General features: G+C 39.2%; 1 protein-coding gene across 3 annotated transcripts in view; it reads right to left on the reverse strand.

The window, feature by feature from the left end:
• RNF220 (ring finger protein 220) overlaps positions 1-26,698 on the reverse strand; it is a 384,981-nt gene that overhangs the window by 35,070 nt on the left and 323,213 nt on the right. For all 3 annotated transcript variants that reach the window (XM_053693391.1, XM_053693390.1, XM_053693392.1), the window contains 4 exons: positions 13,665-13,761; positions 13,445-13,531; positions 10,803-10,858; positions 10,549-10,627 (listed from right to left, as the gene is read on the reverse strand). In XM_053693391.1, the coding sequence (XP_053549366.1) occupies positions 10,549-10,627; positions 10,803-10,858; positions 13,445-13,531; positions 13,665-13,761 (319 nt within the window). The remainder of the gene's footprint in view (positions 1-10,548; positions 10,628-10,802; positions 10,859-13,444; positions 13,532-13,664; positions 13,762-26,698) is intronic.

Below are 26,698 nucleotides of genomic sequence, written 5' to 3' on the forward strand. Positions count from 1 at the left end.
ATACAATCCTGCTCTTAATAGGCTTAGGTGTGATACTCTCGCCAGTACTCTAGCCCCAGCATTACTCAGGAATGTTGACCTCAATGAACCTAGAATATTAAAAATAAAACATGGAAACAAAACGAACCAATGCAATCCCAACATGACCCCAACCATCCAGATTAGATACTATCATAAAGCATGAAATACCAAAAATTAACAGTAATAAGCAAAGCAATCTTAAACTTGATAGCTCTTTAGTGCAGTTCTCAAAAGTCTAACTGTGATCGGTTGCTGAACGATACCACTTGCTAAAGTTCAACTGTTCAATAACAAACATAGAGGTATAAATTGTACTCAATTTAGGAGTTAATGCCGCATGTTGAGGTGCAGCTAGCATGCACGATCGCAGTGTAAAATAAAGAGCGTGTCACCATATTCACCCCACTCCAGACCTCAGGAACAGTAAATCTCTTCCATCCCGGAGCACTCGGCTGAGTCCTGAAGCGTGAGAACAGGGTGAGAGGTACGTTTTGTTGCTTCTTAATATCTCGGTACCGAGATCCAGAGGGGTATCTGCCTTAGCGATGTTAGGTGTAGGAAGGAGCTTGGCGTATAAGATAACCGCTACTAGGTTGGACTTTATACCACTGCAGCCATGACTTGCGCTCTCGGTTGGGGCCTGTGTTTCTAGGGAAGCATCCGTTGAAGGTAAGTAAGATAGCCTCTTGTTTCGACGATCTACAGGAGTACTCAGGAGGGAATCTCCTGTTTGTTTTGCCACAGTCGAGGGTGAAGCATGCTCTGTGTCCTTCCGATGCCTAGGAACGCATGTAAGAACAGAACCCTGGCCATGTGGATCTTGTTGTTCCGTAGTTGGCACCATGTCAGGGGCTCTCTGTTCCGTGGTCAAAGCAGGGCAATCCTCCACAACCAACATTGGAGGTATGTAACCGATGTTCTCTTCTTTACCATAGCTAGGGGCATTTTGGGGCTGAAAAGCCTCATCTAGCATAGCACAAAATTTTAGCTCAAAGTTCAGAAAGATCTGCTGAATTGCGCACTGGAATTCTTCCATTGTCCAATTAGGCAGGTATATGACCAGCGTTACAAATCTGGTTTATTAACCCAGAGTCAAAAACTCCGGGAGGGGGGTTAAATATGCGGGCAGCCCCAACAACACAGGAAATCAGGCACTCAGTGTATGCCTCGAGGCCCAACTTTGTGTAGTTAAGCTGAAGAACATAGGAAGGTCCGGTTTTATATTATGATCTTCCAAGCTGTTACAGAGTCTCCCCAGTCTGGGCAACTTGAAACCATAAAAAAAAATATTGAGTTAGATGTGGTAAATAGCCTTTTAGATTTTATCACTCCAAGAGCTCTCCAAAAGCACGTCCTGCCGCAACAGCTGTAGGCTCCGCCCCCCAATGCCTCTTTTTTTTATTTGGTCTACAGACAAATCATGAAAGAAGGAACCTTCCCCTTGGGAAGGAAATTCTGAACTCCAGCTGATACCCTTGTGACAAAGGATCCTGAACGTCTCTTATCCAAGCCTGGACAAAGAGAGAAAGTCTGCCCCCTACTAGAACCGGTCCCGGATCGGGGGCAGCCCCTTCATGCTGTCTTGGGAGCAGCAGCGGGCTTCTTGGGTTGTTTACCCTTGTTCCAAGCCTGGTTGGGTCTCCAGACGGACTTGGCTTGTGCAAAATTCCCTTCCTGTTTAGCGGAAGTGGCAGAGGGGACTCCCTTGAAATTTCGAAAGGAACGAAAATTACTCTGTCTACCCCTCTGCTTAGAAGTCTTATCCTGAGGTAGGAGATGACCCTTACCTCCCGTAATGTCAGAAATGATCTCTTTCAAGTCAGGCCCAAATAGGGTCTTACCCTTGAAAGGAATAGCCAAAAGCTTGGATTTAGAAGACACATCCGCAGACCAAGATTTTAACCATAAGGCTCTGCGTGCTAAAATGGAAAATCCTGCACTCTTAGCCACCAATTTTGCAATCTGGAAAGCGGTATCCGTAACAAAAGAATTTGCCAGCTTAAGGGCCTTTATTCTATCCATTATTTCCTCTAAAGAAGTCTCAGTCTTAAGAGACTCTTCTAAAGTATCAAACCAAAATAAGGCCACAGTTGTAACTGGGACAATGCAGGCCGTCGGTTGTAATAGAAACCCTTGATGAATAAATAACTTCTTTAGAAGACCCTCCAACTTTTTGTCCATAGGGTCTTTGAAAGCACAACTGTCCTCAATAGGGATAGTCGTACGCTTAGCCAGGGTAGATATAGCTCCCTCCACCTTAGGGACCGTTTGCCAAGAATCCAGAACGGTGTCAGCTATAGGGTAGGGGAAGGTGACAACGGAATACCCGGTCTTTCCCATTCCCATGTAATCATATCAGAAATTCTCTTAGGAACCGGAAAAACATCAGAATAAGAAGGAACCTCTAAGTATTTGTCCATCTTACACAATTTCTCTGATGGTACCACAATCATCCAGAGTCAGCAAAACCTCCCACAACAACAGACTGAGGTGTTCAAGCTTAAATCTGAAGGACATTACGTCTGAATCTGTCTGGGGTAATGCACTGCCTGAATCAGACAATTCCCCTTCAGATAGAGTCTCCCTACCTCCCACTTCAGAGCCCTGAGAGGGAACATTGGAGATCACCATCAAAGAGTCAGAAGTCGCCTGGTCCGCTCTTCTACTACGTTTGCCTTGCAGCACTGGCAACTTAGACAAAACTTCTGTAAGAGTAGATGACATAGCTGCTGCCATATCCTGTAGAGTAAATGAGGTGGATGCAGTTGACAGCGCCTGAGCGGGTGTTAAAGGCTGTGACGCTTGGGAAGAAAGTAGCGGCATACCTTGAGTCTCATCAAGCTGAGAAGCATCCTTAGAACTATTTGCATTAAAGAAAATTTGTTCTTTAAACTGTAAATCCCTCTCAGCACAGGAGGGACAAAATATAAGAGGGGGTTCCACATTGGCAGCTAAGCACATAGAACAAGTCTGTTCCAGTAGGTCAGCCATGATAAAAAGAAAAAGAGCAATATTGGTCGTATATACTGTGCCTTTAAATTTTAAAACGACATAAATTTTCACTGCAAATGTGAAACGATATACATTTTCTACTGCAAATGTGTAACCAAAAGTAATATGCACTTGCTATAACCAAATATATTTACATCGTTAGGTATTATAGTCCTTCTGACTAAAATTAACCCCTGCACCTACCTCCCACCAACAAGATGCTCTCCGAGAACCACTGCCCAAGTCCGTTTGCGAGTAAGTTACACCAAGTGGACCTAGGAAGCAACAGGAGCTCCGTAATACTCCTCCGTGTCAGAGGCCGGAATAACAAGTGCGCGGCAAAGCGCGCAAATGTAAGCCCCGTCCTTCGTGTGCGGTATAGAGAAGAAAAACGCTGCATGAAAATAATCAATGTTTGGTAAACCCGACTTGTATAAAAGCCAATGTGTCCCTCAAAAAATAAAGGTATAATGAACCCTTTTTACACAGGATCTTTCTCCAGCATCAGCCTGCTTATAAATTGTCACAGTTTCTGACCCCTTAATGAAACCGGGTCACTTAAGTACACCAACCCACTGCCTATTATATAAATAGTATAAGAAGGGAAAACAGATAGGGAACTAAAACTTATGCAAGTTAGTTACCCCACTTGTGTTGCAGCAGCTAACGTCCATTCTGTTCTGAGCTACACTCTCCCCAGAAAACAAAAAGACTGTACATACCATAGTGCTGATCTGAACCTGTCCCACACGAAGAAGAGGTCTATTTACATCACCTCCTGTAGGTCTGTGGGGACAAATAGGGCCTTATGTGACATCTTATAAGACCATCAGCATGGCAGCCCCAGCATGGGGAGTGAAGTGATAATGTAGAAAAACTCCTCAGTTCCCATTGCTGAAACGTCTGATGCTTCACCCTGAGAAAAATAGTACTGGCACCATTTAAAAATAAACTCTTGATTGAAGAATCTAAACTAACACTTCACTTTACCTCTTCCTATCACTAACACAGGCAAAGAGAATGACTGGAGTGGGAGGGAAGGGAGGAGCTATATATACACAGCTCTGCTGTGGTGCTCTTTGCCTCCTCCTGCTGACCAGGAGGCGTAATCCCATAAGGATGAAATCCGTGGACTCGTCATATCTTGTAAAAGAAATGATTAGTCTGAGATTAGAGGTTTATACTTTGCACACAGTGACATCTTTACAGACACACCCAACCCCTGAAGATAAAAAGGTAACCAAAACCTCTCTCCATCGGGAAACATGCTCATTAGTCACAGCTTTGCACAATGCAACACCTCTTTTGCTCCAAAACTGAGCAGTTCCAGAGCTGTTGCGAGCAATGCCGGTAATTAAATGATCTCTGATTTTTCTAAAGCAGAATCTCAGTTGACTGTAGATTGTGCTTTATTAACAAAATACTTTAGGAGACTGTAAGCAGAAAATACAGTTACAAACCAAGGTGAACACACAATAATACATTTTAGATACAAGGCTTAAAGGTTAGGAGCCAAATTGATTTGTTTTTAAAGGAGTCAGAACATTAAGCAAATAGGGTACTAGTCTTAAAAGAAAAAGCTTCTAGGTTTAGGTATACACAGGGACAGGGCTAAATAGCTTCCGTCTTTTATTTAAAAGTGATGTTAAACTCTGTTAATTTTTCTGTGAGCCAACGGTTTGAATTGTTGTCCAATCAGCGCTCTCCACATATGGCACTCTGAATGGAGAACAATTCAAACTGTTGGCTCACAGAAAAATGTACTTTTGAAGTGGGTGGCGGAGCACGGGGAATTTGAATTCCATATTTATATTAAAAACTAAGTTACAGTGCAACTTCATTACAACCATCTAAAATATCATGAACATTTCGGATCCAAATTTTAAAAAGGAGAGAGATTACAATTACTTTAATGATGAGTGAATGAATTACTTTTATAGAACCAACTAGTAACTTTTTCCCTTTACAAGTAAAATATTGTGGTGTTTTCTATTAACAAACAATAGTTTTGTATTAAAGTGAATGTAAATTTTGATGCTAAAGTGTCGTTCGATTAAAAACAGGGGCAGTTTAATTCATCAAAATTTACATTTCACTCATGTTGAGAAAAAAATAAAATAAAAAAAAATTACCTTTTAAACTTGACAGCTGCTCCAGCTTCCTCCGGTTGTTGCAAGCCATTTCTGATGTCAGAAATGATGGATGGGTCATCCTCCAAATCACGGCTTCTCCCCCAGGGGAATCAGTGTGATTCAATGCAGTGATTGGAGGAAGCCGTATTCCTCATTTTAGACCCAGGAAGAGGCTTTGCGACGGGTGGAGGAAGCTGGAGCTGCTGTCAAGTTTAAAAGGTAAGTTTTTTTTCACAACACGAGTGAAATGTAAATTTTGCTGAATAAAAGTGCCCCTGTTAGGTATCCTCAAGATTACATATCCCTTTAATATGGTAAGAATGGTTTCATTTTCTGAGATACCATGCATATTACTCGGAATATAACCAAGAGTTAAGCTTGTATTGCCTTTAGTGACTGTGTCAGCATAATATGCTTGTCAGTACAACAAACATGCACATATACATATATAAATACATTATTTACATCCCTTTTAAGCATGATGTTCATAAAAAGTCAATTTTATTCTCATTTTATTCATGTGAATAGAGATGTTGGTGTTAAGTCTGGCTTTACCCTCTGCTTTCAACACTAAAGATGACAGCTTGCAGAAAAGTCAGTATATTAGAGAAACCCAGACTGACTTATACCAGAAACTGAAGGTAAACTTGGCAAGAAGTAGTGGAATTTTATAGTGTGACAAAGTCCAATTAAAGCCTACGCATGGCTGCTCTTCAGTATGTGATGCCCCCTCACTACAGGGTGGTTTGTGTTGACCTGATGTTGCCTACAGGGTCAATGTTCTTTCACCACAATATATATGGAGCCCAGTGTAGAAAATCAAACCTGGAAATTGCCTCATGGACTATCCTACTTCTATCCCAAGTGGCTTCCAAACAATTTTGTTCTCTACCATCACTTGTGAGAGGCAATTTCATGTGTTTCTGGCAGCATACGCAAGGCTAGAATGCCAGTAAAACTAGATAAGATTATCACCCTCCTTGTGTCATTAAGCTGGATAATAGCAGTGGAATAGAGGGGATGCTAATCCTATATGTCCCATACTAAACTGCTTGGCTACAGAAAATTATCAATATGGTTGAAGAGCAAATCACAAGATATCGAGCTGTAAAAGCACAAAAAAAAAACCAAGGATGAAGACCAACCAAAGCAAGACAAAATTAAAAAGTAATGGAGGAGGAAACTATTGTTTGTGGCCATTATATTCACAGTCCTCAACGGTTACCTGGATATCAGAGACATCTTTTGAGTGAAAGAAAGGAAAAATGAGCGAGAAATGGATGACAAATGGCAGAGAAACTGAAATATGGATGGCAATAGGTGGGGAGAAAAGGAACGGTGACCTCTGAGGAGCATCAATGTCATCAGTCACAACTTGCCCATGTAAACTCACTTTGGCTAAAGTTAAGTTTAGAAAGGCGACCTGGAATTTGGAAGTTTGCATTAAAATTTTTCAATAGAGAGAGTGTGTACCCAAGGACCACATAGAAACATAGATAGAAACATAGATATTGACGGCAGATAAGAGCCATAGGCCCAGCAAGTCTGCCCGATATTACCTAACAGTATAAACTTATCTAGTTTGTAGGATAGCCTTATGCTTGTCCCATGCATTTTTAAAGTCCCCCAAAGTGTTTGTCGCTACTACCTCTTGAGGAAGTTTATTCCATAATAGGTTAAGTAGAAGGGCATGCAGCATGGAAACCCAACAGCCAGACCGGGATTTGAACTCTAAACCTCTTGCTTACAAGGCGCTTTAGCTATCCACCTCGGCCACAATGGAATAGCATGCTTCAGATGGCCTTGCAATAAAATGTCTTTTGTAAGAAAGACCACATTTATTCACAGAGAAGGATGGTGAATAATTAATATGTTTTTTTCTCACTTTTTAACTTAAACTTCTTCAAGGGAAAGGGTCGACATAAGGATGCAAGCTCACATGAAAAATCATCACATAATGAGATGACAGCTTGGCTTAGCTGTCTATACCTTAACATCACACAATGAGACAGCTTGGAGCCAGTAGCTTGAGATTTGGATTCCTATATGCACTCAATGTTAGACAGGACTGCTTCCAACAAAGGTGATAAAAGCAAAATACGGTAATTGACAAATGCTCGGGACATGCATTAAGTTAAACTTCAGACAGGGATATGGGCAGATGTTTTTTCTGCATCAGTCAAAATCGAAGTTTCTCATGACATTATAGAGAGGGTAACAGACATTAAAGCCCTATCTGCTAAAGTGTTATCTGCTAAAGGGTCATCTGCTGTCTACTAGTTTTTTTTAACAAATAATCTCAATTATAGTACAAGGTTTTATATAAAATTAGAGCAAGGGCTTTATAGGTACTCATTCACAACTGTAGTGGAAATATTGATTCAAAATTACCAAAAAAACAAAACAAAAACTGACTCACTACTTGCTAAACAGATCAGTATTTTTATGTGGGTCAGACTGTCCCACAGACCTGATAACATAACATAAAATGTATCACACACTACTACACTGTTCTCTCAAGTCCTATTGTACTAACCAAGCACACTGACACGCAACTAACCTGCATACGTCACACCGTGACACGCTACTAGCCTGCATATGTGACACGCTACTAGCCTGCATATGTGTGACACGCTACTAGCCTGCATATGTGTGACACGCTACTAGCCTGCATATGTGTGACACGCTACTAGCCTGCATATGTGTGACACGCTACTAGCCTGCATATGTGTGACACGCTACTAGCCTGCATATGTGACACCGTGCCATGCTACTAACCTGCATATGTCACACGGTACTAACCTGTATACGTCATACGACATGCTACTAACTTGTATACGTCACACAGTGACATGCTACTAACCTGCATACATGACACCATAACATGCTACTAACCTGCATACATTACAACACTGTGACACCATAATATTTCATATCCTAACACTAACAACTTCTCACTACCACCTGTAAACACTGTTGCTCTTAAAACTAATCAAACATAAGATTGACGTTTCTACTTTGGTTCTCTAAGAAAATAATTTGTAGTCAGGTGTCAAAAATGCTCAGCAGATAGATACAATGGAACACCGAGTCCTGCAGAGGAGTAGGGAAGATAACTACAAAAAAAAAAAAAAAAAAAAAAAGCTCCTACAGGACAAGTTAGAGGCTATAATCCCTGAGGGCATTTTCTCTTAGCAGCTCTCCTTTTGTTTTTCCCATTCACATGATTAATGATCTTGTCGCTCTGACTGATAGCCCACCCTGGCAGTTCCACCCACCCTCTCCACTTCAGGAGGTCCTACCGCACCAGGGCTGGAAATATCAGAGAATTATTAAATAAACATCCATACGTCATGTCTCTTCCTATCCCACTTGACACTCTAGCAGCCGCTGTCCTGTTTGCTTTCATGCTGACACCAAACAGCTGGGGTGATTCATGGAGAGGCTGGCTCAGATGTTTCATGTCATACATCACACCGAGCTCCTCGCACTGACGGAGATAAAGTGATCGACCACAACAATCTGGAATGAATTTATGACAACACAAAATCAAGGAAAACTAATGGGAGGTGAGCTGATGGGCTAGTCACCCACATGCTCTCTGTGGCCTGCAATCTAGTTTGGTGGCAAGAACTAAAATTGAACAGTAACATTGTGAATTAAGATGTTGGCCCAGTGACCCCCGTGTGTAAAGATACGTCTGTCTGAGCATGCAGAGAGTACCTTGTGCAGCTACAAAAGGAGACACACAAGGAAAAAAATTGGTAAAATATTGCGGAATTTGTAAAGTTAGAAAATGGTTAGTGACAGAACAACTTCAATGTCAAGCTGGCATACGACAATGTACAAGCAAAACAATATGTCCAATACCCGACGCCCCCTCACGTACTGCACAGCATGAAAAACAAGTGGTTAGCTGCAAGGGCAAATCCCTAGTATGTCGTGCACTGTATGTGACACAGGTGACAAAGCAACAAGCCATCACACACATCTGCTTCTGTAAATGCAAATTACAGCTAAATGGAACTACATCAATAACAAGAGTCTAAACAGTAGTTATGAAAAATGAAGCTGTTCACAGGGTCTGGTCTCAGAACTCACTGCTTCTGCTAGTACCATAAGAAAACAAGAAAAATGAAACCAATTTAGCTCCAGATTAGGAAACAGAAACTCAAAATGAATCAATTTAGCCTGCCAGGCTGGGTCACAATAAATCATAGTTCAGCTTTGGAGTGGTTAGCAGGCAGCGGGTAGGCATAACACTCCTCCGCACCCCCTTTTTTTTTTCTATAAACACATAAGATCTGAGATCCGTTATTAATCCATTTAGCAGATAAATACACCTGAAGCTGAACATCTAGAAAATCCAATTAGTGCTAAAATAATGCAGTATTCCAAGGACAATACTAAAGGAAACACCGATCAGGAGAACATCGTCTGAGACATATGAAATAGGCAAATAGTAGCTGTAGTTAACCTTTCACATAAAATGAATCGAGAGCCACAGTTCCCAAGAGAGCAGCGCTCTTCAACCAAAATATTCCTTCTGCACCAGGGTCACAATGCCCTGTAACAGGCCAGACTTTATACTTCTGGGATGAAGCTTTACATTACAAAATAAATAAGAATAATGAACTTTCATGATTCAGATAGGGCATGCAATTTTAAACAACTTTCCAATTTACTTTTATCATCACATTTGTTTTGTTCACTTAGTATTCTTTGTTGAAAGCTAAACCTAGGTAGGCTAATTTGCTAATGTCTAACCCCTTGTAGGCTGCCTCTTATCTCAGTGCATATTGACAGTTTTCACAGTTAGACAGTGCTAGTTCACGTGTGCCATATAGACTACATTACGTTATTTGTGAGTCGGCACTGATTTGCTAAAATGCAAGTCTGTCAAAAGCACTGAGATAAGGGGGAAGTTTGCAGAGGCTTAAATATAAGGTAATTACAGAGGTAAAAAGTGTATTAATATAACACTGTTGTTGTGCAGAACTGGGAGATAGGTAATAAAGGGATTTTCTATCTTACAATAAACATTTTCAAGTCCCTTTAAACCAGAATCATAGGTACAAGTTCATTAGAACAAGGAAAATGCACAATAGTGAGCAAACAATGGTTTATTTAAAAAAAGGAAAAAAACATTTTTGCAAATTTTAGCTTGCCTTTAACTTTCAGATATTATTTGTTCTGCGTTTTCCCGAGCACCTATGCACAGTAGGAGTGTGCTCATGCAGATATTACTAGAAGCACTTGACAAATTCTGTGTAGCTTTTTGGGAACCAGAAATATCCCACAGTTACGGTTTTGTTTCTGGTGGAAAGAATACAAACTATGCGGCTGCGCACATAACTTACACAGTGAATACCCTCCCGGAAGATGTGATGCGTTTCACACTTACTTTTCAATGTCGCTGTTCTTGCAGGTTTTCTGTGCAGCATCTTGCTTGCTGTTGTCCCCATTACTTGTGGAAGGCATGTCTGAAAACAAAAGCATGTTGCCCAGCATGAATATACACATTACACATACATTTCATTACAAAGCTAACTACAAATGACAACAATAAAAAGTTATTCTGATAGAACAAACATACAATAAGGAGTACAGGCAGTAATGGCCTAAATAATCCGTACTGGGGTAACGATCGCCACTTACCGTCACTGGCCCATTTGGAGAATTCGGATGATATCCTGCTGGTTGGTGTTCCGCCACTAGGGGAGATAAAAAGGATTTGAGTTTGTGATATAAAATGGATTTATGCTAAGCAGTAAACAACTTTGCAATATACTTTTCATTATTTAGTTTGTGTCCATTTTCTGTAAATTAATTCTGTTTGAAACTCTAGACTCAGGACTTTACAGTCATTGGCTGCACACCCCAGTGACCCATTTATAGAAGTGTCCCTAACTGGCATCAGCAGGGGAGAAAATCTAGATTAACACAAAAAGGCACTAATATGTGCGTTACTTTCGGGCTAATCTTTGGTTCATTTATTTAGTGTTTAGTGTCGCTTTAAAGGCATTTATTATAGATAAGTTATGTATTTTTAATTGGGCGCATTATTAAAAGGACATTAAACACTTTAAAATGGTAATATAAAATTAAACTATATATAAATAAAGAAAAACCTTTGCAATATACAGGTGAAACCTTATTTGCTGTGGCCTATTAGGGACAGTTATAAATAGGTCACTAGAGTGTGCAGCCAATGACAGCATGGAATATAACAGTGTTCTCTTAATTTCTAACAGCAACTGAAAAGCTCACAATTTCAGAATGGAGTTACAGGAAAAGGAGACAAAATAAATAAAGTACAGGTGAAACTCGAAAAATTAGAATATTGTGCAAAAGTTCATTTATTTCACTAATGCAACCTAAAAAGGTGAAACTAATATACGAGATAGACTCATTACATGCAAAGCAAGATAGTTCAAGCCGTGATTTGTCATAATTGTGATGATTATGGCTTACAGCTCATGAAAACCCCAAATCAGTGCATCAAGAGCCACCACACACAGACGGATCCTGGACATGGGCTTCAAAGGTCATAATCCTCTTGTCAAGCCACTCCTGAACAAACAACGCCAGAAGCGTCTTACCTGGGCTAAAGAAAAACAGACCTGGTCTGTTGCTCAGTGGTCCAAAGTCCTCTTTTCTGAGGAGAGCAAATTTTGCATCTCATTTGGAAACCAAGGACCCAGAATATGGAAGAAGAATGGAGAGACACACACTGCAAAGATGCTTGAAGTCCAGTGTGAAGTTTCCACAGTCTGTGTTGATTTGGGGAGCCATGTCATCTGCTGGTGTTGGTCCACTGTGCTTCATTAAGTACAGGGTCAACGCAGTCGTCTACCAGGAGATTTTGGAGCACTTCATGCTTCCTTCCGCAGATGAGCTCTATGGGGACGCTGACTTCATTTTACAGCAGGACTTGTCACCTGCCCAAACTGCCAAAAGCACCAAAACCTGGTTCAATAACCGTGGGATTACTGTGCTTGATTGGCTAGCAAACTCGCCTGACCTGAACCCCATAGAGAATCTATGGGGCATTGCCAAGAGAAAGATGAGACATGAGACCGAACAATGCATAAGAGCTGAAGGCAGCGATTGAAGCATCCTGGTCTTCCATAACATCTCAGCAGTGCCACAGGCTGATAGCTTCCATGCCACGCCGCATTGAGGCAGTAATTGCTGGAAAAGGGGCCCAAACCAAGTACTGAGTACATACAGTATGCATGCTTATACTTTTCAGAGGTCCGATATGGTTCTATGAACAATCCTTGTTTTATTGATTGCATGTAATATTCTAATTTTCTGAGATTGTGGATTTGGGGTTTTCATGATCTGTAAGCCATAATCATCACAATTATGACAAATCACGGCTTGAACTATCTTGCTTTGCATGTAATGAGTCTCTCTCATATATTAGTTTCACCTTTTAGGTTGCATTAGTGAAATAAATTAACTTTTGCACGATATTCTAAATTTTTCGAGTTTCACCTGTACTTTATTTATTTTGTCTCCTTTTCCTGTAACTCCATTCTGAAATTGTGAGCTTTTCAGTTGCTGTTAGAAATTAAAAGAACACTGTTATATTCCATGCTGTCATTGGCTGCACACTCTAGTGACCTATTTATAACTGTCCCTAATAGGCCACAGCAAATAAAGTAACCTAAGTTACAACATGGCAGCTCCCATTGTTTTAGAGACACTAAAACTTTACACTTATCTTGTCAATATTTAAACAACTAATGAAACTTTAAAAACTACATCTACATGTTATTCTCAGACTAATCCTTTCTTTGAATGCATTGTTCTATCTAGCATGTATTTAGTGTTTAATGTCCCTTTAAAGCAACAGTAACACTTGCAATAGATCTGCTTATATTGCTTTCTTTATAGCACTGCAGATTGTATTCATCATGTAGGATATAGGATGCAGACGAGTCAGATGATAGAATAGAATGGGATACTGCTCCTTTAAAAGCGGCTTAAACTCATTTTAAAATGTATAAAAAAAAAATTAAAAAAAACTTTTTTGTGAAAAACAAGCTCCTCTCCGGCTAATATTGGCATGTCCCTAGCCACCAATAGCACTGAGGAAGGTGGCCTTAGATGAGCAGAAACCTGCATTTCTGTCTGGTTTTATTAACTATTTAAAGTTTGAATTCACAATTTCCATGTAAAGGATTTTAAGTTTAATTGCAGCAGTCCGTTTTTTGCCCCTTTAACCAATTTTGAATGCACAAACTTTATATACAATACTTTTGCACGTCAGAATAAAAACAGGCATTTACTTGAGTACTGCTCCTCGGAGGGCCTCCCTCTCCTTGGCTTCACCTGGTTCCTCTCCTGTGCACGGGATCACATCTGCTTCTGTGTACCTGGAGACAGACGCTTAAGGAAAAAAAACGGGGGTCTCAAATTCTTCTACGTTGTTCACAACTCCCGCAAAACAAGCATTTGTGCAACATTGGGCTGTGGGAAATACTAAAGCTGCTGTCTGATAAAGGATACTGAGCCTTTCCGTATTCTAACGTGTCATCTCCGTCCACATCCAGATCGGCGTCACTGTCATGATTTTCTTTACTGCTACACATAATAAATCCAGACCCTGAATGAAAGGAAAACAATCATTTGCAATTGGGGCTTTTGGAACTTGTTGGGTAGAAGGAAGGAAAAAAAAAAAAAAAAAAAAACCCTCAAAAGATTGTCACAAAATACTAAAATAGCACATAATTAAAAAGCACACAGCCCAAAGCCATTACTATTATTATCATTATTATAATATTACTGTTTTACTAAAACATGTTCCCCTTTTACGGGCCAGATTAAGAGTGCCGCGCAAGCAATATCAGGTTTATCGTGGCTGTTTGTACATATTGGAAGTAGCGCGCGTATTACAGGTTGAAAGTAAATGTGCTTGCTTGAGCAAAATAATTTAACACGTGTCAGGCTAGCGTAACCTAAGACCTCTGGTTAACTGTTACGCTAAAATAAAATACATGACAAACAGTTAAAAGTACAGTTACACACAACACCATCTAATAAAAATTATTTAAAAAAAAAATTGCAATAAAAAGTTAGAGAGTTAAAGAGGTCTCAGGAATAAAAAAAAATAAAAAAAGTTGCAAAGGGCTTTAACAGAGATACATACATATACATTTCTAAAGATATATATATATAGAGACATATATACACAATTTATCAATAGATATTTCTTTATATATAATATTTGGAGTGTGAAATATTCATATTTCATGTCGGGTTACTGCATTTGAGAAAATGCGATTGACTTTGAACAACTTGTTTGGTGTAACTTTTTCCCCCCACATTTTGCGATCCATTGAAGCCTATGGGGGAATACATTTACGTGGTCGGGATTATTGTAGCTTTGGCTTTCTGCACACAAGCGAAAACATTTTTCTTTCAACTTGCAATATGTGTGGTATCCAATTTGTGCAAAAAGCGAGTCAAGCGCCGTTGGCGCACGAGCAGGAACGATGAATAGCTCGTAATCTAGCTCTATGTGTCAGGAAACAAAACAGGAAATTGTTATCAGGTGGCGAATTTCACAGGTAACTTGCAACAATGGGGCCTATTTATCATTGTGCGAGCGAACATGATCCGATATTGCGTACGTACGGAGCTTGATAAATATGCCCCAATATCTTCCATTTCATTTCTTGGCTCCCTAGAGATTAAAGAGATACTAAACCCAAATTTTTTTCTTTAATGATTCAGATAGAACATGCAATTTTAAGCAACTTTCTAATTTACTCCTATTATCAATTTTTCTTCATTCTCTTGCTATATTTATTTGAAAAGGCAGGAATGTAAGCTTAAGAGACAGCCCATTTTTGGTTCAGCACCTGGGTAGCACTTGATGATTAATGGCTAAACAGAGCCAAACAGCAAGTGCTGTCCATGTCCTGAACCAAAACTGGGCCGGCTCCTAAACTTACATTTCTGCCTTTTCAAAAAAAAAAAAAAAAAAAAAAAGGATAGCAAGAGAAAATTGACTAGAAGAGTAAATTAAAAAGTTGCTTAAAATTGCATGCTCTATCTGAATAATTAAAGGGAAAAACATTTGGTTTAGTATCCCTTTAACATAAAATCACAGCACAAGTCCTGGACACAAAGGTAAGCTATGTCACATTGCTGTGCCCAGCCTACACATTTGGTGACAGTTTTAAAGCAGATCTCCGTGGATGTTGACCTGATATCCTGCTGTCACCTCTGTTTAAGAGCCAGCAAAAACGTGCAGCAGCTGTTTAAATATTTGACGTCTGAAAACGCTTGCTTCTGGCTGCTGGCCTGTTTTTATTGCATCTAGAATTGTCTTCTTAAATGCTGTGCGATGTACAATGAGTCTAACATTGAGGTGTACATAGACCGTCACCAGAGTCTGCCGTTCCCCTAGGCCATGTGGTATTTCTCTCAGAGGGACCCCACAGAGATGCAAATGTTGTGAACTGAGACTGTTCTTGTTATGCACAAAACTCAGCCACTAAAGTCCATAATAGTGTTATAGTAAAACGTGGTAGAGTGTTTTACACTTCTGTATGCCCTTTAACTCCTGCAAAAAGCTTAAACACATATGCTTGTTCCTAAACTGCATTTGGACTGATGACTGCCAGCTTTGTACATATGACTCACTTGATTGGCTTATAATCCACGTACAGCTCTGGAAGTGTATTGAAGCTCTGAAGAAGACTCTTACTGGGTTAAGAAGTGTAGTCAGAGGCCCATAGTAGTGTAAACGCAAATGCTCTAGTGCCTTGTTTCTTAACCTGGGGTACACAGAGCTTTACAAGGGGCACTTCTGAACTTCATGCAGCTTAGGTATACAGTATATGCAATACATATGGGCAGAAATGTGCTACTGACACAATGTATCGCAGAAATACACTAACAATACAAAGTATAATATGAAGTATTGCAGAAAATGTAATAACTAATGATACAATGTATCCCATAAAAACGTATGAGCAGATATGTGCTAATAATCCGTACATATTCCTGGGTTACATTGTATCATAAGCACATACGTATTACTGGGATACATTTCATCAATAGCAAATTTCTGCATGTACGTATTCTGGGATACATTGTATCATTAGTACATTTCTGCACATACGTATGTCCTAATGATACAACATATCCCAGAATACAAGTGCATAAATGTACTGATACAATGTATACCAGAAATGCGTATGTGCAGAAATGTGCTAATGATACTATACCAGAAATACGTATGTGCAGAAATGTGCTAATGATACTATACCAGAAATATGTATGTGCAGAAATGTGCTAATGATACTATACAAGAAATGCGTCTGAAGAAATGTGCTAATGATACTATACCAGAAATACGTATGCGCAGAAATGTGCTAATGATACTTTACCAGAAATATGTATGTGCAGAAATGTGCTAATGATACTATACAAGAAATGCGCTAATGATACTATACCAGAAATACGTGTGTGTAGAAATATACAAATGATACAATGTATCCCAGAAATATGTACGTGCTAAAAACAATAAATTTTTTTTTTTTTAAATCTACTACTTATTTGAAACAGAAAACAGCGATTCTGCATTGTCTTTTTATTATGATGTAATACTACTGTATTTAATGATAGAATTAACTGAACCTTGCACATGCTTAGTAGGAGCTGGTGCCTCCAAGATGGCATCCCTCGAATTCCGATTGGCTGATAGGATTTTATCAGCCAATCGGAATTAATGCAAGGTCAATCGCATTCTATTGGCTGATTGGATCAGCCAATTGGATTGAACTTCAATCGGATTTTTCCTACCTTAATTCCGATTGGCTGATAGAATCCTATCAGCCAATCTGAATTCGAGGGATGCCATCTTGGATGACGTCATTTAAAGGAACCTTCATTCAGTGTTAGGACTTTGATTGAAGAGGATGGCTCCGCGTCGGCTGGATAGAAGATGGCTCCGCTCCGGAAGGATGAAGATTGAAGATGTCGCATGGATGAAGATTTCTACCGTCTGGAGGACCTCTTCTGCCCCGATCGGATGAAGACTTCTGCCGTATGGAGGACCACTTGTGCCCGGCTGGGTGAAGACAGCTCAAGGTAGGGTGATCTTCAAGGGGTTAGTGTTAGGTTTTTTTAAGGGGGGTTTGGGTGGTTTTTAGAGTAGGGTTGGGTGTGTGGGTGGTGGGTTTTAATGTTGGGGGGGAGCTATTTAAAAAAAAATTTCCAGGTAAAAGAGCTGATTACTTTGGGGTAATGCCCCGCAAAAAGCCCTTTTAAGGGCTATTTGTAATTTAGTATAGGGTAGGGCATTTTATTATTTTGTGGGGCTTTCTTTATTTTATTAGGGGGCTTAGATTAGGTGTAATTAGTTTAAACTTCTTGTAATTCTTTTTTATTTTCTGGGTTTTTTTGTACTTAAGTTAATTTTATTTAATATGTTAGGTAATTGTAGTTAATTTATTTAATGATAGCGTAGTGTTAGGTGTAATTGTAACTTAGGTTAGGATTTATTTTACAGGTAAATTTGTATTTATTTTAGCTAGGTAGCTATTAAATAGTTAATAACTATTTAATAGCTATTGTACCTAGTTAAAATAAATACAAAGTTGCCTGTAAAATAAAAATAAATCCTAAAATAGCTACAATGTAACTAATAGTTATATTGTAGCTATCTTAGGGTTTATTTTACAGGTAAGTATTTAGTTTTAAATAGGATTAATTTATTTAATTATAGGAATATTTATTTAGATTAATTTAAATAATATTTAAATTAGGGGGTGTTAGGGTTAGACTTAGGTTTAGGGGTTAATTCATTTAATATAGTGGCGGCGGTGTAGATTAGGGGTTAATCAATGCACTGTACGTGCCAGCGGTGTAGGGGGGCAGGATAGGGGTTAATACATGTAATGTAGGTGGCGGAGGGCTCCGGCGGTTTAGGGGTTAAACAATTTATTTGCAGCGGGGTCCGGGATCGTCAGGATAGGGGTTAATAACTTTATGTAGGTGGTGGCGGTATAGGGGGCAGCAGATTAGCGGTTAATAGGTATAATGTAGTTGGCGGCGGGGTCCGGGAGCGGCGTTTTAGGGGTTAATAAGTATAAAGTAGGTTGCGGCGTTGTAGGCGGGGGGCAGATTAGGGGTGTTTAGACTCTGGGTACATGTTAGGGTGTTAGGTGCAGACACTTCCCATAGAAATCAATGGGATATCGGGCAGCAGCAAACATGAGCTCTCGCTGCTGTCAGACTCCCATTGATTCCTATGGGATCCGCCGCCTCCAGGGCAGCGGATTGAACACCAGGTACGCTGGCCCGGAATAGTGGCAAGCGTACCTGGTTGTTCTTTGATAACTTCCAAAAGTAGTCAGATAGTGCCGAACTTGCATTCGGAACATCTGGAGTGACGTAACCATCGATCTGTGTCTGACTGAGCCCGGGGATCGTAGGTTAAGTCACTAGATTCTACATAAAAGTATGCACACATTTTAGTCACTTTGCCAAAAATTGCAGCTATCTTGTATATTACTTCAAACAATTTCAGACATAGGGGCTGATTTATCACGGCCCGATGAGGCCGTATACCCGTTTCCGCATGAGCCTTCAGGCTCACCGGAAACAGGAGTTAAGAAGCAGCGGTCTTAAGACCGCTACTCCTTAACTTGTACGCCTCCTCTGAGGCGGTGGACATCAATCCGCTCAATCTCATACGATCAGGTTGATTGACACCCTCTGCTAGTGGCCGATTGCCCACGAATCTGCAGGGGGCGGCATTGCAGACAGCATATGCTGTCGCCATTTATCGATGTCTGGCGTACATGATTCACTACGTCTGTTATATTTTATATACCCTAAGCATAACATAAAACATTTTTACATGCCTGAAAATTGGAACAAACATAATATATACGGTTCACACACAAGATAAAACCCAACTGTGTATGATGTTATAAATTTATTTGGAGCACATATGTGCCTTGGCACGCTCCTTCAAAATGTTCCAAATATAGACAGAAAACTAGGAAAAGGTGTTAGTAGGTATAAGGAGCACTTAGTGCAACCGCACGCTCCAATCCAAAACGGTAAAGTATACAGACAGTTCCTGTGCAGCACAAACAGAAGCTGTAAATATAAAGCTTTATTTGTGCTGCACAGGAACGGTCTGTATACTTTTGTATACGTCTGTTTAGGACAACCTTTGCTTTATCAAGTGTATCCTTTGTTTATGTATCAGCTACACAGTTGCACTCTTAAAAGAGATATTCCACTGCGTTTCAAAAGCTGTAAATAAAGTATGTTTATGGTGCAGCCCGTGTCACACTTTGGCTTTTGTTAAATAGTTTAATTAGCCCTTTCTTTTTATGGTGCATATTTCTAATATTTTGTGACTGCTTGCACATTTACTACTGGTGTAATTCACCAAAAGCCTATTTTAGAGTGCCACCACCCCCAACAAAAAAATAAAAAAAAATATAATAATAATAATAATAAATATATATATATATATATATATATATATATATATATATATATATATATATATATTTTATACACACACACACACACACAAATATCGTGAGTAAAGGCAAATGAATGGTGAACAAAACAAGCATCCACAATAAAAGATCTAGAGATGGGCTAGATGTTGGGTTGTGTGCAGCAACTGCATAGCAGGGAAATGGCTGGCCTAGTTCATTTGGGCGCAGGGCTGATATCAGCTTTTACTTAGTCATTCGCTTCCAGTGCTAGAGACGCTTTCCATTTCACTGGGCAGTCCTTGGGGAAATTCGCTCCCTCGCAGCTCATGTTCCAGACCCGTCATTGCTGGCAGCTTTTATACACATTTCCACCACTTTAATTAAAAGTCACATAGCTGCACGGACAATCAGCAGAGAGGCGGAGGCATATCACGCTGCCAGACTTGCTGAGAAGGTATCAGCGTCTAAAACAGGGAGGCTGAAGTTTCAGGGGGAAAAGAAACAGTATACCCATAAAGATATACAGGTAGAAAACCCTTTACCAAAAATTTTGGGACCGGAAAAGGTTTGGATTTTAGAATAGTTTGGTTTTGGAATATGTGTATCTTTAAAATGTGACAGTTGGGGGAGGGGATGGGACCAAGTGTAAACAACAATATCTTATGTCATTTAGGCAATAATTATAGCTATCAGCTTTAATACTTTTGTGAATTACAGGAAGGAAAATAATTTTTTAAAAATGTATTTATTCAAAAATATTAAAAATTAAAATGTTGGGATATTAGAAAAAGTTTAGATTTGGGAATATGTACCTGTATATGAATAAAAATAAAATTGTTCAGAAGTGAACAAAACACAGTAACAGCTATATGATTAAGGTATTTTTTTTTTTTTATCTAAAAAAGGGACATTAGGAGACAGCCCACAAATTAAGGAGCCAGTTACATTTAGCCAACCCCGATAGAGATTTTTAATTAATATATATATATTTTAGTATACACACACACACATATAAATATTTATCTCAAGCACATTATTTAATAACCCAATACAAGTTGGATAATTTTTTTTCTAAGTTTTATTTTAGGTCCAGATACATCATGGCATGGAAGAAACATGCACAGTAATAGCATGTTCACAGATAAAAGTACAATAGATGCGACATATACCTCGCAGGGCAGAAGAGTATCGCCAAAAGTAGGCCATCTCCACGCCTAGACGTAGATCTGGTTTTATCTTTTTTAACTACATAAACATAAAACAAAAACATAACATAACATAAACAACATAACATAGCACCCTAACAAGAACCACACCGTTTAGGGACAAGTTGGATTTTTATTTAACAGATGTAAGGCCTAGAAAGAATCCAGTTGCATCAAGCTAAATTTTATGTGTGACTGGTCACACACACTTAGGGCACCCTGGATTTGCAGGGGCCTGATGTAGATTATTTATAACCTACATCAGGCCTCTAACATCATGATAAAGGCACTGTGTTAGAATCATGTATTCACATACACAGACTCCGTTTATATATAAACAAGTACCCCCTGCAGTGACATCTGCAGGAATAATGTGGTACAAGGCTTTCATGCAGAGTTTTTCCTTTTTACAATGTGGTCTGATTTGGTTTGACATAAGCTCTTCAGTAGAAAGCACCTGGGATGGATCTGCAACTTCAGAATAGATTAACTTCTCCCCATAAAAGTGGAATAAAAACCATGTGACAAAGGCACAACAATCTCATATTTGTTCTCAAATCAGAAATCCAAATCCCTGGGTTGCCATAAGATTCTGGTCACAGAAGAGGAATATCAGTACAGTATTTCATGAAACCAGCCTTTCCTCAGAAGAAAATCTTCCTTCTTTCAGAGTCCTCTCCTTGGTTATTCATAGGAAGCTCATACAGAAACAATAAAACATTCAGTCCTCCTGCCATCAGTGGGTGAGTGTCACCATGTAACGTTATTTGCTGTTAGTTTGGTTTCCTTGTCTCTCTCTGAATCAGACTGGACGGCTTCCTCATGCTGGCGTTATCACTCCCTCTAACCACTCTTGGCAGGCAATCTAATTCCCTCTGAAAAGGTCACCGCCATTTTAACTGCCTTTCAATCACATTAAGCACGCTGCTTCTAGCGCCCAGAGCCATGAGCCTGAAACTCTTGTGGCTGAGGTGCGATCAATGGACTGACATACAGCGCAGCCTGTGCTCTTATCTCATTCACCTTTAACTGCTCACAACTTGCAAACAAACATAACAAGACCCTTGGTAAACTGAACATCATGTAGAAGCAAACAGTATAAGGCTCCAAAATATATGATCTGTTGATGGGTGACACCTTGGAACCATTTTGATCTGTACATAAAGTTGTCATATAGATTACTGTAAAATGCAGCAACACCATAAACATCTGAACAGCAATCTGTTTGATACACATAAAATATACGTGCAAAGAGCATCATCAGTGTAAATGCGCAACACGGTCTACGTCTGTATCCATAGAAACCGTGTGAGGCTAAGAAGCGCATGTGTAGTTCTGGCTCACAACTGATACCTGCAGCTGCCTTTTTATAAACAATACAAATTCCATAGCAATTAGTGGTAAAATCCTATCACTGGCTAAGAGCAGCACTTGATATAATGAATGCCTTTATTACATGAGAGGAGCATAAAGCTATACAAAAGCAATAGCACAATAATAAAATGCTTTAACGGAACTATGTTTAACCCCTGCAGAGCCATCTCCCTACATCAATGGCCTACTGGGAGCTAGCTGAGCACATAATGTGAGCCAATGACAAGAGAAACTATTATACTACATGTAATGTCACTGATGTGCTAACGTGATGTCACATGGGATGTCACTCATACGCTAGCAAGATGACTAGTTGTAATTTTCTGCAAATAAAGGCTTTAAATAATATTTGTATTTGGAATTTGGGAGAAATGTTGTCAGTAGTTTATAGAAAAAAACAAAAATATTCAATTTACCGAAACACCAACCTATAAATAGTAGAACCAGAGAAAATGATTTTGCAGTGGTCTCTTTTTCAAGGGCTGTGTGTATATGATAAATTGTATTTTGCTTTGGCCTCAAATTTTTTTTTTTAGGTCTCTTTATATGTATAGTAAAAACCAAATTTATTCTTACCGGATAAATTATTTTCTTTCTTGGTAGCGAGAGTGCACAAAATCATATTCTTAGAGGTAGGAATTCAACACCTGGCCTCCAAGACACCCCTACCAGAGCATTCAAGTTACCCTCCTACTCTTTCCCTTGCCTAACAGTAGTTCATATCCAAGGATAGGGAAAGCAAGCGAGATGAAAGGGGTGAAAGGTGCAAAATTGGAACTGCAGCCTGTTCACGATAAACAGGGTGGGTTCATGGACTCTTACTACCAAGAAAAAAGAATTTACAATTACATCTTAATCCTCACCATAATCAATTTTTCTTTTTCCCCTTTACCCATACTTACATTAATATTCTTACATCAGCAATTCAATAGTTCTCACACAATTATTTTAGATTATCCTTATTTTTCTTTCCTTTTCTCTTTCGTTTCAGTTGGGTGTTAGAATTTCAACTAACTGGGCTGTCGGTTACCAATTGATGACTAACAATTTTTACACTATGTGGCAATACTGTTGTTTCCCACTATCCTGTTTCTATCATTGTTAACGTTTTAACAATCAAAAACCAAAGTGTAGCCCACTTGTATTTTAATACACTTTGCTTCCCCATTTAAGCAATACTGTTTGGGGATTTGCAGGCTCATGGGAAACAATACAGTCTTTCTCCACCCAACTACTGTTATGTAACAACATATCCTTTATGTTTTTAAAGTATTAGTCTACTATTATATGTTAAATTTGGTTTTATATTTACATGTTTGTTTATAATTTTGTCTATGTATTTATTTTATTCCACTTCATTTGTATGTAATTACACAGTCACTCAGTTTAACAGTTACTTGTTGGTAGTTGTTCCACCTATAAGTATTAAGCAATACTCTAGAATCCATTCCTACATACTCTAGAATCCATTCCTACATTACCAAACAGAATCAGAATAAGCTAAGTAAAATAAAATAATTTATCTAATTTGTTCTGCTATGTCTCTCCATCAAACTGGAGATATATAAAAGGTGAATGCTAACATCTCATTCAATCACACAACGATTTTTAGTCCCTATGTACTAGCACACTTATCTTTCTATACACAGCATAGGTTAAAAATCAAAGATTCAATTATTCTCTTTGCCCTCTGATTGGCTTAATTCACCTTTATATTGACCCAGACTGGTTGAGACACATATCTCTGAAGAAGCGCATGTACGCATGCGCGAAATGCGTCAGGAGCTTACCCGGTGTGTTGTAAAACCTGCTCCTGAATAAACCTACTCTGATTTACCATGAGTTCCAGCGTCTCCTTTTCCTCATCTCATATAAATTGTATTTTTCTTTGGCCTCAAAAATTTTTTTTTAGGTCTCCTTATATGTATAGTAAAAAACAATTTATTCTTACCGGATAAATTATTTTCTTTCTTGGTAGCGAGAGTGCACAAAATCATATTCTTAGAGGTAGGAATTCAACACCTGGCCTCCAAGACACCCCTACCAGAGAATTCAAGTTACCCTCCTACTCTTTCCCTTCCCTCACAGTAGTTCATATCCAAGGATAGGGAAAGCAAGTGAGATGAAAGGGGTGAAAGGTGCAAAATTGGAACTGCAGCCTGTTCACGATAAACAGGGTGGGTTCATGGACTCTTACTACCAAGAAAGAAAAGAATTTATCAGGTAAATATAAAATTATGGTTTTCTTTCAAATGCTAGTCAGAGTCCATGAAATCCTATTCTTACAAGTGGGAAATAATACCCAAGCTGTGGAGTCCACTAAAAAAAAAGGGCGGGACAAAAAAAAAGCAAGGCAGTTACATCAAACACTAGACATCACCACCTAAGGAACGTTCCTGCTAAAAGATGCTTCTGAAGAGACAAACACATCAAACCAATAAAAATATGCTAAAAGTATATAAAGAAGACCAAGTGGCAGCTTTACAGATCTGTTCTACCAAAGCCTCATATCTGAAAGCCCAAGACGTAGATACCGAATGAGTAGTGACGCGGGCCAGAGGCTGATGACCTGTCTCTACATAAGCCATTCAGATAAGATTCCTAAGACAAAGTAGCAGCAGTGGCCTTCCGATTCTTGTGCTTACCTGGAAAGAGAACAGACTTCGAGACTGTCAAAAAATCTTTATTTGCATGAAGGTAAAGCTTTAATGCCCTAACCACATCCAAATTATGTAACAACCGTTCCTTAGGAAAGGAGGAGTTAGGACACAAAGACGCAACCACAATCCCCTGATTGATGATGTTGAACAATACTACCTTAGGCAAGAAACCAGGCTGAGTTCTCAAAACCTAATCCTGATGAAAAACCAAATAAGAAGGATCACACAGAAGAGCCGACAACTCAGAAACTCTACGGGCAGAAGAGATCACAAGCAAAAAAAAAAAAAAAAAAAGTACTTTCCAGGTAAGCAACTTAATATCTAAAGAATCCATCAATTCAAACAGGGTATACTGTAAAACAGAAATAGATTAAGAATCCATGGCGGAGCGATAGATCTGAAAACTAGCCTGATTCTAACCAAGGCTTGAACAAAGGACTGAGTCCCAAAATAAAGTCCAAATTAGTCCCGTGTGATCCAATATGGTGGGTATCCCAATATGTCCAGTTGGGATGATTCCCAGTGAAGTTGGTGTAAAAAAATGAAAAATAGAAAAAAAATATGAAAAAATACTGGATGGTGATATAAAAAATAAAAAAAGTAAAAAATGTATGTGAAATGAGGTGTAAAAAATGTGTGAACATGTTTTTTACACCTCATTTCACATACACTGGGAATCATCCCAACTGGACATATTGGGACACCCACCATATTGGATCACACGGGACTAATTTGGACTTTATTTTGGGACATTATAACTTCCTTTAGTCATTTTGTACAGTTTTATGTTTTTTTATATCTATATATTATTACATATGTCAAATTAAACTAGGTATAACTGTTAAGGTTTCTTAGTTATTTTTCCTCAGACTCTACCAGCGTTATATGTATTAACAATTTTATATATATTTTTAAATATTTTTTTCTCTCTGCGTAATATTTTAAGTTTTTCTAAATGAATATTTTTTATGAGGTTTTTTATATGATCTTATACTTTTTCGTATGAACTTACCCCTTTTCTAACCTTTGGATTCCACCTTAAGCTTTCCTAACCTCCATTTGGAGGCTATTTTAGCGCTCCCCTAACGCACATATTTTTATACTATATCTTTGAGATCCGGTTGAGAGATCTTGCTCTCTTTGGGAGGAGCCTGAGTGGTAGCTTCATTGGCGCTGGAGATACCCATTAGTTATACGTTGAACAAAGGGCTGAACTTTAAGCCACCGTGCCAACCTTTTATGTAACAGAACAGATACGGCTGATATCTGACCCTTAATAGAACTGGAAGAGAGAACCTTATCAAGTCCCTCCTGAAGAAACTGAAGGATACGCAGAACTCTAACCTTGTGCCAAGCTTACGCACCTGAACCAGAGTGTGAATGACAGACTCAGAGAAGCCTCTCCAAGCCAGAATAAGCCATTCAACCTCCACAGAGTCAGCCTCACAATCTAGATTCTGAGAAAGGAAAGGACCCTGAGTCAGCAGGTCCAGTCTCAGAGGAAGACGCTACAGAGGGACGGACGACATTTGAATGAGATCTGCATACCAAGTCCCGAGTGGCCACTCAAGGAGCGATTACTATGGCTGACACTTTCTCTTGCTTGATCCTCGGCTATTACTCGAGGGAGAAGAACTATAGGTGTAAACAGATAAACTAGACAGTAATTCCAAGGGATCGCCAGAGCATCCACTACCTCTGCCTGAGGATACCTTGACCTAATCTCGGAAGTTTGAAATTCAATAGAGATGCCATCAGATCCATCTCCGGAAGACCCCAACGAGAGACAGACAATCTGATCGAATATCTTCCGATTGAGAGACCAT

This window comes from Bombina bombina, chromosome 10, assembly GCF_027579735.1.
Source record: "Bombina bombina isolate aBomBom1 chromosome 10, aBomBom1.pri, whole genome shotgun sequence".
NCBI classification, from domain to species: domain Eukaryota; kingdom Metazoa; phylum Chordata; class Amphibia; order Anura; family Bombinatoridae; genus Bombina; species Bombina bombina.